Below are 12,573 nucleotides of genomic sequence, written 5' to 3' on the forward strand. Positions count from 1 at the left end.
GTGTGTGTGGGAGATTTTGTGTGTGTGTGTGGGGGGGGGGTTGTGGATTGTGTGTGTGTGTGTGTGTGTGTGTGTGTGTGTGTGTGTGTGTGTGTGTGTGTGTGTGTGTGTGTGTTTACACGTGTAATGTGGCTGTCTGTGGATGTGTCAGTTTGGATGACAGCCGACTGTTTGCCAGGGTGTGTGTGTGTGTGTGTGTGTGTGTGTGTGTGTGTGCGCGTGTGTGTTTGCGTGTGTTATTCGTTTTCTACTTTCAGTCTATGAGTGCGGATGCGAGCCCACCCATTTGCAAAGCTGTCACATTCAGCATGAATATAGCTAGTCTCCTGACAGTGGCTCATCCACACACACACACACACACACACGCACGCACGCACACACACACTCTCACACACACACACACACACACACACACACACACACACACACACACACACACACACACACTACCCACCCACCCCGCCTGCACCCACCTCCGACCCGTACCCAGCATCGGGGTCTCCCCAGGCCAGACGAGACAAGGCCGTCAGGGTGTCACCTCCCTGAGATGAATGCTAAGCGCTAACACAGCCCTAGCCCGTGTTAACTCTTTCCCCTCTCCCACGCTGCTACATCAAACGGCAGGGCTGGCCGCAGTGCAGCGGGGAACAGCTGTTGGCGGATGGGGAACAGAGCTGAGCTGTCAGGGACGGGGCTTTGAGGCCTGCCTGTTGTGGAGCTGTCACCCCGCCTACTCCTCTGAAGAGCTCGGGTGTCTTCCGCGCTAAACCGTTCCTGATGCGTTCCTGCCTGCCTGCCATGCAAGCGAGCGAGCGGGGAGGGGAGGGGAGGGGCGAACCGGGTGTGTGTTTGTGTGTGTGGGGGGGTGGGGGGGGGGCGGTGTTTGTGTGTGTGTGTGTGTGTGTGTGTGTTTGCATGCAGACACGGGCTGATCAATATACAAATAGGCCGACACGTTTTGTATTTCTTGCACAACTTTTTGTTGTGTATGTGTGCTGGTTTATAGTATGGTTCTTTACGTACAGCTGTGTCATTAGTGTGTGTGTGTGTGTGTGTGTGTGTGTGTGTGTGTGTGTGTGTGTGTGTGTGTGTGTGTGTGTGTGTGTGTTTGTGTGTGTGTGTGTGTTTTGGGGGGACGAGGGTCTCTCCATCCTTATAAGCTGATAGTGCTGATGAGCTGGGAATGGGCTAAAGCACACAACACACACACACACACACACACACACACACACACACACACACACACACACACAGCCCAGCCGTGAGCAATGGGGAGCAGATGCTGTATTGCACTCAACTCCACACACTCACTTCCCACTCTCTCAGAACATGCTACACACACACACACACACACACACACACACACACACACACACACACACACACTCCCCTCTCGTCCACTCTCCACATGCTCAGCCCTCGTCACCATGCTCCTATTTGTGCACTCACTCGTATGACCCTCGACCCCTTGAGACCTTGGAATTCAAAGCAACTCTGCACGGTGTGTCCTCAGCCAGGACCCATACTTCCAGTCCAGCTGCCACAGACTGGGAGTTACAGTCCACCTGCGAGCGTACTATGTTGGTGCTCCACACGCTGTACCATTTTACTCTCCCCACCACACAGTCTGACTCCCAAACAACAGCCAGCTGTGTCTGTCTGTCTGGGTTCTCATACATACATGTAGACGCCGGTGAAGTGTGTGTGTGTGTGTGTGTGTGTGTGTGTGTGTGTGTGTGTGTGTGTGTGTGTGTGTGTGTGTGTGTGTGTCTGTGTCCACTACCACACACAGCAGGAGGTGTTTGTTCCTGTTAGAATGGTGGCCGGTCTTAGATAGAATCTAACAAGCCATTTGTGTTCCCTGACAAAAGGTGTCCTAGTGCAGATATAAAAGGTAGAAGGATTTAAAGTAGGGGAGGGAGGGAGAGAAAGAAAGCAATGAGGGAGGGAGAGAGACCCTAGACACTGATCTCACGTCAGTTCGGCCTTGTCCCCCTCTTATGGTTCAGACTCCGAGCCGGGGCAGGGTTAGCTGAGGTGGCCACATAACCCTGGAGCGTCTACCCAAGGCCTCCTTCTCTCTGTTGTTTGGGAAGGGGACGGCCGCGACTACCGGGCCTCCTCCGCTGCCTGCGCCAGCCGTAATTGGTTACAGAAGACGACAGATATTGCGAGGTGTAATGTACTGTCTGATTATTTTTTAAGTGTTCTTAAATGATCGCTATTTATTCGTCAACCGAAGCGTGCTAGCTAATTAAGGCGAAGCGCTTTGAACTGCTTGGGATGGCGCGGCGATGCACCGCCGAACGCAGGAGGAAGGGGGGGGGGGGGGGGAGGGGGGGAGTCGCTGGAGAGCAGTCACACCCTTGTTGTTGCTGTGCGTGTGCGTGTGTGTGTGTGCGCGCGCGCGCGTGTGTGTGTCTGTGTGTTTGTGCATGCGTGTGTGTGTGTGTGTCTGTGCGATCAACCCCAGGGGGTTTCAATGGGCCGAGACCACAACAAACCGCAGCACTAGCACATGTTTGCCCCTCACTAGGCCGGGCTGTGCTGTGTGACGTCAGCCCCAGATAGACACGGAACACCAGGTGCTTCCTACTGTATGTGGTCAGTCTGGTGTCGTGACGTGCTAGGGGAGACTGGGGGAGGGGAGGGGAGGAGAGGGGAGGGGAGGGGAGGGGAGGTGAGGGGAAAGGAGGGGTGTGCATGTTTGTGTATGTGTGTGTGTGTGTGTGCGTGTGCGTGTGCGTGTGCGTGTGCGTGTGTGTGTCTGAGTTTCCTCCCTTTAGACAGGACTCAACCTCTCTGTGCTACTCTGCTCCTTGCTGGTGTGAGTTCCTGAGCAGTGCTGGGGGCCACTCTCTGAGGATAGCTGGGGCTGTGTGGAGTGTGTGTGTGTGTGTGTGTGTGTGTGTGTGTGTGTGTGTGTGTGTGTGTTGTGTGTGTGTGTGTGTGTGTGTGTGTGAGTTTGTGCATGCGTGTGTGTGTGCGTTCGTGCGTGTGTGTGTGTGTGTGCGTTCATGTGTGTGTGTGTGCATGCGTGTGTGTGTGTGTGTGTGTGTGTGTTAGTGCGTGTGTGTGCGTTCGTGCGTGTGTGTGTGTGAGCTCTACGTCGGTTGGCTGGTGTGCGAGTCAGCTGAAGCCAGCGTACAGGTGCGCCATGCCTCGCCAGCACTTCCTCATAATTAATGACTCCTTCCTGCGTAGCATCTCCCCCCCTACCCTCCTCCCCTACTCCCTCCTCCCCTACTCCCTCACTCCGGCCCAGGCCTTGCCCACCCCCCTTCCCAACCCCCCCACCCTCGCGTGACTGGAGAGAATACTCAGATGCCATCAATTTCCTGCAACCTCCAGAGGAGAGAGAGTAGGGAGGGAGGGGAAAGGAGGAGAGAGAGGGGAGAAGAGAGGGGGAGAGGGGAGGAGGGGAGGAGGGGGTATCCAGTCCAAACATGTGCAGCAGGATAGCTCCAACCAGCTCACTACAGCCTCTGGCTGCATAGGGTATACACACATACTCGCTCAAAACACACACACACACACACACACACACACACACACACACACACACACACACACACACACACACAGTTCTTCCATCACTTTTAACACCTGTGCTGCTGCCACATAAGAGCTCTCTGTTATTCTCTCAAGGTTTTTACTTCAATGAGCCAAAGAAAACAAACAACAGGTCCGTACACAGTGTGGGTACTAGTACTGTGATGCTTTGTGAGACAACTCCCATGTCTTTGTGATGTAGTGAGTTGTTGTTGAGTGTTCATCTCTTTAATGTGTCCCTCAATATGACTCACACTCCAGCCAATGTGAATACTTTAGCAGTGGAATAATAGCTCTGTACTCTGGCTGATGAACAGCTTTAATGGGATATTTCATTCTAAAATCAAATTTCTGTGGTAAACCACATCCCTTCAACTGTCCACTTCCGTTATATTATACGTTTGTAGCTGCTGCAATTTGTGAGAGAAATTAGTAATTATTATGAACTATCAGGTCAAAGTGCCTTGGAGTAGGAACTTACAAAGGACTGGGCCCAAGTCTATGGTTCTCCTCAGTGGCCAAGTCACCATAGGGTTTAGAAGACCTGCTCTCCTTTGGGAGTTACAATACGACGATGCTTGTTCGTATCTGCCATCCACTCCTGCATCTGTGACATCCAGCCAGAGGACTAGCATCAGGAGAAACAACATTTATTAATTTATTTGGGATTTCTTCAGATTATTTACTTCCTTCTTCTTCTTTTTTTTCAGTGGCATTTTCTGCAATTACCTTAATGTCTTCTCCATTTTGTAATCATCATTTGGTGCCCAAGTAGGCATACAACTACCTACCCCCCTGTTCCAAATGCCAAGGCTGGAGTCTTCTAATCCTTCACAGGGTGGGATCCCTGCCGTTCAGGTGTTGGTCATTTATCTTTGTTAATATCTGGCACTGGCTCGCCAGCTGGGGTACAGGCTTGTCGTCAGCCTTGGAGATCGGGCGTAAGAGGAAGCAAGGCATGAGAATTCGATGCTGCCACCCAGTTGCCGGGGCGACGTGGGGGCTTGAGAAAATGCCTCGTAGACAATGCGCCACTTTTGTTTTAGCAGCAGACAGCCCCCCCCCCCCTCTCACCCCCCCCCCCCATCTTTCCTCCTACACCCCTTCACCCCACAAAAAATCTTCTTAAATACAAGAGGACATGGGGTGGGATGAGGTGGGGGTGGAAGGGGGGGGTGACTGACTTTATTTAAGACAAGGGTCCTTTTGTTTTAGCATAGCCTGAGACCCCTCGCCCCCCCCCATCCCCAACCCCCCCTGTCCTCAGTGGGTTAACTGGGAACCCATGAGCGGCCTTGTAATTGGCCTATTTAGGGTGTTTTGCATGTGAATGGGCTTCTAGTGAAGCATTACTAAGTCTGTTGTGAGAGGCCACAGTGATTGGAATTTAGATTAGGGCAAACACTTTTCTGTACTTTATCAACTACACTAATTAGTTCACTTCGCTGGGAAACTTAAAGTTGAAGTATGGATAAAGTTTTGGGGGGAGTCGGACCGGCGCTCATCCTCCCTCTTGCTTCACGACTCCCTGGCTCGTCTGCTTCCTAGCAGTGTCCGCCGCTGGTTGTTTTGTTTTTTTCTTTCAGTTTCTTTCATAGAAATTAACGAACCTCCACGCACTTGTTGTTGCTGAATAATTGAACTTAATTAAGAGAACAATGTTAGCCGTGCAAAGTTTAATCAGGAGATGTGGCTCCTTGGGATAAGTGTACTTTCTCAGGGAGCCGAGGCAGTAGTTGCCATCAGAGCCTCCACTGACAGGGATTATTTGACGGGACTTCCTGATATGGACACTGTTGGGTTATTCTCTCAGAGGTAATTTAGAAATTAGACCTGTTGAATTTTTATATTATGGTCTTGAAAAAATATTTGGTATTGTTTTTTGTTTGTTTGTTTATTGGTTGGATTAGAGAGAAACTATGAACACATATTTGTCAGTATTAGTGTTGAAAGTGGTTTAAGTGCTGAAGCCTCAACCATGACATTGTAGTTTATGGACTTCATATCAACTATGAAGTATTTATTTATCTCCAAAGGGTTTTACATGTGTATATATTTTATATCAGTGTCTAATTACTATTCCTACACCTGTCTGCTATGTTTCGACATTACAGCTGGGAATTCACCTTTTTTTAAATCTGAAAAAGATCACAGGTGGAAACCAGATGTTGCTACCTATATCAAGAAATTTAATTTTTTTTAAAGTTTGTTGTATGCCTTCAACATAATTCTGTGGGTGTTATAATTCGTGGGCCGCATATTCTGTGTGCAGAAGCAGAATACCTGTGCACATTGTGAGAGGGTTGATTGAGACACTGGTGCTGTTTGTATGTTAATGTCCATCTGTCTGTCTGTCCTGTGTGTGTTGCAGCCCAGTCTCCTGGGTGGGGAGATGGGCATGGGCAGCCCCGGGGCGGTGTCGCCCACCAAGCCTGGCTCCCAGTACTACCAGCACTACAGCAGCAACCCCCGCCGGAGACCAATGCACAACGACTCTATGGGTGAGCTCCTTCACCTCCTTCACCCCTCTCCTCTTTTTCCTCTTCCTCTCGACATCCCCCTCTTCCTGCCACTCTCCTCGTGACCACTATGGAACCCTGCGTGGGTCGGGGCTAGCTGCCTTGTTCCGTCACATGTCTCACGTCACAGCCCGTTTACAGGCGACAGCGCTTCTCACTGGGTCTGGACCTTGTTGTAGTCTTGTGGTGCAAGTTCACATTCAATCACACATTGATACTGAAGGATACTTCACTTCCTAGATCAAGTAAAATAGTTATAATACAACATTTCTCTTGCTCATGAAGATATATTTCTTTCCTTTTTTTAATGTAGTAATAGCTATTATGGATGAAAAATTAGGGCAATTTTTTTTTACATTTGTTGGTTTTACGGAATGAAAAAAAACCTGTGTCTACTTGGCCTTTGAATCCATCTTAAGCTGGTATGTTTTTGTCCGACTTTTAGGAGAGCCAAGCCCTTCAGCGTTTTGACACATTTTATTTTTTTTGTAATAAAATAAAAAGAAGGAAGAAATAATAAATGAAATGACAATAGTTATCAGGCCTTGTAGTGAGAGCCTTGAGGGGTGGGAGCCGCAGGGCCAATTTCCAGTCCCTTTCATTTCTATCAAAGTCTCACCTTCCCTTTCTTCCCAAATAGAATACAGCCTTTCTCCTTGGGATGAACCATGACAAAGGGACATGTTAAGGCCTCCCCGGTGTCTTTTGTCAGCCCCCAATATGAAGCCATTCTTAACGTTGTAGTTAGATTGTTCATTTAGTTGTACAATTTTGTCATGTGAAGGTTTCTTGTAGGAAACATATAATAATAAAAATTGTCAGAAATGTCATATCAATAAACTGTGTTTAATCATTTTTATTTTCAGAGGTCCAGACAAAGAAAGTTCGGAAAGTTCCCCCCGGTTTGCCTTCCTCGGTGAGTGATTGATTTTTGCCTTTTTACTGTTTGGGAAACTGGTGTGACCAATGCTGATGCACTGGGTCAGGTATGTTGATGCACTGGGTCAGGCCATATTGATATGAGCCTTTACCTAGATGGTGTGCATACTAGTGGACTAAATAAATAAATCATCTTTCAAATTTGTATGATGATTTATCTTTTCAACACGCTGCTTTCATATCCTATATTAGAAACAACAGATGTCTTTTCAAGTATTTGTGCACTCATTTTCCATCATCATTTGATGATGAAAATAATTGTATATAGGGCTGTAACTTTTTACGTTACATATAGGATGTATATTACAGTGTGTACAAAGACATCGAATCACCTACAGTACGTTAGATCCTATCCTAACGGCAAGGTTTTCCGAAATATACAAACACACTTTATTGGGGAGCCAAGTTACTGAAGAGTCGAGACAGGTTGCCATTATGTAGAAATGTCTAAGAGAGGACATTGTATGGTGCTGAGAAGGCTATTGCTAAGACTTCTCCAGTTAATTGGAAGTTAATGATGGTAGAATGTATGGCATGTCATTGCAGTCTTTGCTGCAGTCTCTGAGCTCTGTGGGAAACTCGCAGGCAGTAGGTTTCTGCTTTATTGTCTCTGGTTTCCCTCGCTGGAGAAACAAAAAAAGAGGAAGGAAGAAAAGACTCCCAAAGAAACATTCAGGAAAACCAGCGTTTTTCATCTTTTGTACGCCTCAAGTGATATTATGAGATTCTTCCTTCCTTTTAGATAAACATTTGATTTCGGTCGATTGCGTTGTCAGGTACAGAATAGAGAGGTCAGATGTCGTCCGTTTGAATTTAGGGAAATCTGGTAACTGTTTGGACACTTTGGTCCGGTATTTGTGACAGGTGTTCTCTTTCTCTTTGCCTGTTGGAGAAATATTTGACTGTTTAGATTTTCTCCTCCTTTACGTAATGTCGTGCGGTCTTTGGCCTAGAAAAGAAAGACATTTTAAGCGTTTGCATGTTCAATGTCTGTTAAGTCATACGTTTCCGTTTAAGTCATTCCATTCCTTTTCTCCTGAGATTTAGTCTCTCTATATTTGGGTCGAAGGCGCATTCGACCACTAGACTTAAGTAACTTGCTCAGCTGTGGTCCGTGCATATAATTGGGTTCAACACAGATTAACATTGGCTTTATCTTACTTTTGCCCATCATAAATACTGTATTAACAATTAATATTAACACATCATATTTGCAACTGATTTGTATCAATTGAGAATAACACCACAGGTTAGTCAGCCTATCAATTAAATATTTCTCATTAGAAATTAAACATTTTTAATATTTTGCTAATATGTTTTAGGAAAAAGAGGCAATAATTCCTTGACAATTAATCTTTTATTCTGTAAAATTACTTAGTGCATACTGTGTGTCACATCATATTTATCATGAAGTGCTCATTTGATAGTCAATCTACTATCTTATATTTTACATCTCAATCAGTTGCAAAAAATATTGATTTGAGATAATGACTTTTATCTGTCACATTCTTAATGTTTTGTTATTTATTTTTCTTAACTAAGAAAAGACATTTGATTTTGTAATCCTCACACAAGGAAACAACATCCATTTTACACAACACCATGTTTGATGAATAGGATAGTTGTTTAACATGCTTGCCTTCATTTCCTTTGGAGGTAGATTTTTTAGAAAAAAATAAATAATATATATATATATATATAAGCATACTCATTATTTAGAAATGCATTTTGAACATAATTAATCAGTGCACCTAAAGTGGCACAGTGTACCATTCCAAATTGCCATACATGTAGTAGATAGCATATACAGTGCACCTGCCAAATGTTCTTAATTTCTTAAAGTCACTCTTTATCTGCACCTGTAACTTGTTCTTTTGTTTGATTTAATTGAAAGCCTTTATGGTAAAACAGCTTCCCATCAGAATGCTGGAGACCGTTGTGTGCTTCAGATAGCATCTCCCTCTGACCTCACTCGTCATCTGCAACTGCACTCAAAGGCTTTTTTTTTCTCCCCATCCCACAAGTTTATTATTGTGTGCCAAAACGTGTTTACCAAGTTGATTTACTTAGAGAACAATTACGCTGTCACCTGAGAGAAACCTTGGAATAATGTGGTAATCAAAAGGAAATTAGTTCACATTAGCAGGCTGCAGTTTACCCTTAGAATGTGTATTTTTTCTCCTTTATGTTTTTCTTCATAGTTTACAACTGGGTTCCAACTCTAGAGTTCCAGAGATTCTTTTATATATATCATTGTATAGAATTGTGTTAACCCTTTACGGTGAATTTTCTTTATTTGATGAGATCGATAGTGAGTCTAGTTTTGGTCCCCCTTTTGCTGCTTCGCTATTGACAGTGTTATACCGAGAGATGGAGAGATATTCGATTTTCATTAAATGGAAACATATTTAAATGGTTTCAATCGTTTAAACAGTCATGAGTCCTTACAAGAAATTCTAGATGAATGACAGAGCTTGGTTAAGTCGTTTACTATAACTAGTTGTATTTCTGTCATTTTTCCACATATTACTAGATGAATGAAAGGTAGTATTGATAGTAGTGGTGTGGTGAGGGTAGTAGTATTTCTACCTAATAACTGTTTCAATACAAGCTCTCTGCAAAGTGTCACAGGACAGACTTTAATGTCTTAACGTGTGGTGACTTATCGATCCTTTTCTACAGACATTGATAAGACATGTATGACAGTGTCCTTGTCGACCATGTATGAAGGATGGCAGGCTAGAATGATTAGATGTAGATAGGTGTGTCTCAGTCTGGACCTGGGCCCACTAATTCCTTTGCGTTGAGCTATTTTTGTTCCTCCGAGTTCATATCTGATTTTGTTTAAAGTCGACAGCGTTAATTAAATTAAGTTAGGTCTAGCAGAAGGCACAATAGGGATGTAATCTCTTGTGAACACCAACGCTGATCCGTGAGCTTTTCTGCCCCCTTCAGGCCCTTATGGGCATTGCATATCTTCCCACTCTGGCTTTTGTTTTAGGAAGGTTTGGGTTTGGACTGATCTATACATATATGTGTATTAATAACATAAAAATGATTTATTTTTAATGCCTTTGTTATTCACACTAAGTTCTGACTTCATATAATTATGATCATGGACAAGGTGACCTTTCTCTTTCTCTTCACAATCTAATTATAAAATATCTATACATAGAATATTTTCATTTTACTGCATGTCCACCATTCCTTCACCTTCTTTTTAAAAAAAAAAAATACGATACACCTGTATGTATTTGTATAGCATTACCCTGTGAGGCGGTATGTTAATAGAATATTGCATTGTAAGTCAGATGCGATACCTACTCTGTACTATAATATGTAGCCCTCCTCATTAACTTGTTTTACACCAATCTAAATTTCTCAGAATTAGCATGCTGTCACTTGTCATGGCAGAAGGTATGAATCTTATGTCCCAGTCAAATTGTATTGTTTGTGCAATATACAACCCTAGGCCCCAGCACAGGAATATTTACATATGGTCTCCATGGAGCTCAATGAGTGAAGTATTTAGCATCTTTTCCTATAGGATTAGCCATAGAATAACCATGTTTTTTCTTTTAATTATGAAGACAAATTGCGAGTTTATGCATATGAAAAAGGCATGGCCACTGCAGGTTTATGTGGCTGGGATAGTTTACTGTGGTTTAACAGTGCTCTTGTGGTTTCACTAACAGTGTTAGCATATGTCACGCAATGACATTTTCAGACAATAGAGCCCTGAGCCGACACTGCCTTCCTATTCCCCACACTTCCTAGACCCCGGGTTCCCCAGACATCCTAGACCCCGGGTTCCCCAGACATCCTAGACCCCGGGTTCCCCAGACATCCAGTAAACTTAATTGTTTGTCGGTCCAGCTGGCATCCTAGACTTCACCGCGACTGGACCCGATACACGCAAACGGGAGGCTGGACGGGGACAGGCGGAAAAAAAAACAAAAAAACAACAACAAATAAAACTAACAGCAAATGAGAACGTCAAGCCTTTCTTGAATGTGACGTAGAAGCGACCCCCTCTGTTGGCCCGCCGCTGTGTGGGTAGGAGGTGACGTGACCAGAGGTGCTGGGTCAGGTGGGGTTTTAGGGGGAATTGACAGGGGAGCAGTCCGATACTTGGCGTCGGACCAGGGGGAAGAGAGAATCTCTCAGCTGCCTGCTGTCTGTCTCCCTCTTGCTCTCTCTCTCTCTCTCTCTCTCTCTCTCTTCTCCCCCCCCCCCCCCCCCCCGCCCCCTCACAGTTATAGAGAGAGGCTCGCGCCTCGCCTAAATCCTATGGCTCCTGCTGTGAGGGCCTAATGCTAAACACCATTATAATGGATCTGCCCACTCCTCAGGCCTGGGAAACACTGGGGCCCAAAGGGATCTCTTGACACGTTGCTAATCACTCGCGTATATATTGCGACAGATTTCCCCCCAAATCCAAACGGAAATGAAGTTGGGGAAACCCACTCCCCACCCTCTCTCTCTCTCTCTCTCTCTCTCTCTCTCTCTCTCTCACCCTTTCTCCCCCACAAATCCCTAGAAGGGCTATCCGTCAAGTAAAGATTTTAAACGATGTAATTCATTCTATTCACACATTTTATTTTGTATTAAATGTATTTATTTTTTACACTCATTCATCCATTTGTTCACTTATTCATTAATGAGCCACTTTTTGGCCTCAAAGGGACACTTCACCAATTTTTAACATCACATTCAATATCTCCAGCACCAAACCAGTGTCTACATTCAGTATGTGAAAATGGCAATTCTCTACGGACTGTAGTCAAAAAGATGATGGAAAGGTCCTTAGGATATTACCCCCTATGATGTCATTGTAGTTTATTTCCAGAAACTACAATGAGTTTCTAGCCAGACGGAATGTGTTTGTGGCTGTAGTTTTTCAACATCAATTAATTCAATATGTTGTTTACCCCCATTGACATCATAGGGGGTAAATTCCTCAGGACTTTTTCCTTATCTTTTTGACTACAGAATGTCGAAAATCACCAATTTCACAATTGTCCCCAAGTGGTATTTTTTTGTGTTTGAGGGTTATAACAGTGTTAACAGTCTTGTCCCCAGTAGAAGTGCTAGTACACACTACACACTACACACTACACACTACCCCTCAGTAGTACACAGGAACCCAGTGTCTTTTTTTTCTTCTTTTTTTTACCTGTCAGCCCCGTCTGGACCTCTTATTTATTTGATGTACAGCAAGGAAAAGTCGAAATGGAGAGAGTCCCAGAGTTTAGGGCAAAAGAATGGAGCATGAGATGACCTCATGGTTTTGGACTGAAAGGGTGAGAGGAGAGAGAAAGACAGCTGCATATGCTTGAGCCTATCCCACTGGAGCTAGCCGTGCTGTTTGAGAATAATTTGAACGCCTACAAACGCCTACAAAAAACGCCCTCTGCCTTCAATAATGTTGGCTTTTCATTATGGCCGTCTTCTGCTGTCCACGAAACCCCTCCAAATCTCTCTGAACAGCAGTTGTGCTTAGAAAAAAAAAAAGATGTCGGTATGCCTGCTATAATTGTATATAATTGTATTGATGCTCTAA

The 12,573-nt window shown here is 44.8% G+C and overlaps 1 protein-coding gene across 1 annotated transcript in view; it reads left to right on the forward strand.

Annotated features, from left to right (window-relative positions):
* The window catches only part of LOC310804726 (transcription factor 4-like), a gene marked incomplete at its 3' end in the record, with an annotated part of 103,980 nt that overhangs the window by 76,109 nt on the left and 15,298 nt on the right, over positions 1–12,573 (forward strand). Inside the window, exons 8-9 of the mRNA XM_083670044.1 lie at positions 5,924–6,053; positions 6,938–6,987. Coding sequence (XP_083526170.1) covers positions 5,924–6,053; positions 6,938–6,987 — 180 coding nt within the window. The remainder of the gene's footprint in view (positions 1–5,923; positions 6,054–6,937; positions 6,988–12,573) is intronic.

The sequence above is a fragment of the Argentina silus genome, assembly GCF_951799395.1.
Source record: "Argentina silus genome assembly, chromosome: 5".
NCBI classification, from domain to species: Eukaryota; Metazoa; Chordata; class Actinopteri; order Argentiniformes; family Argentinidae; genus Argentina; species Argentina silus.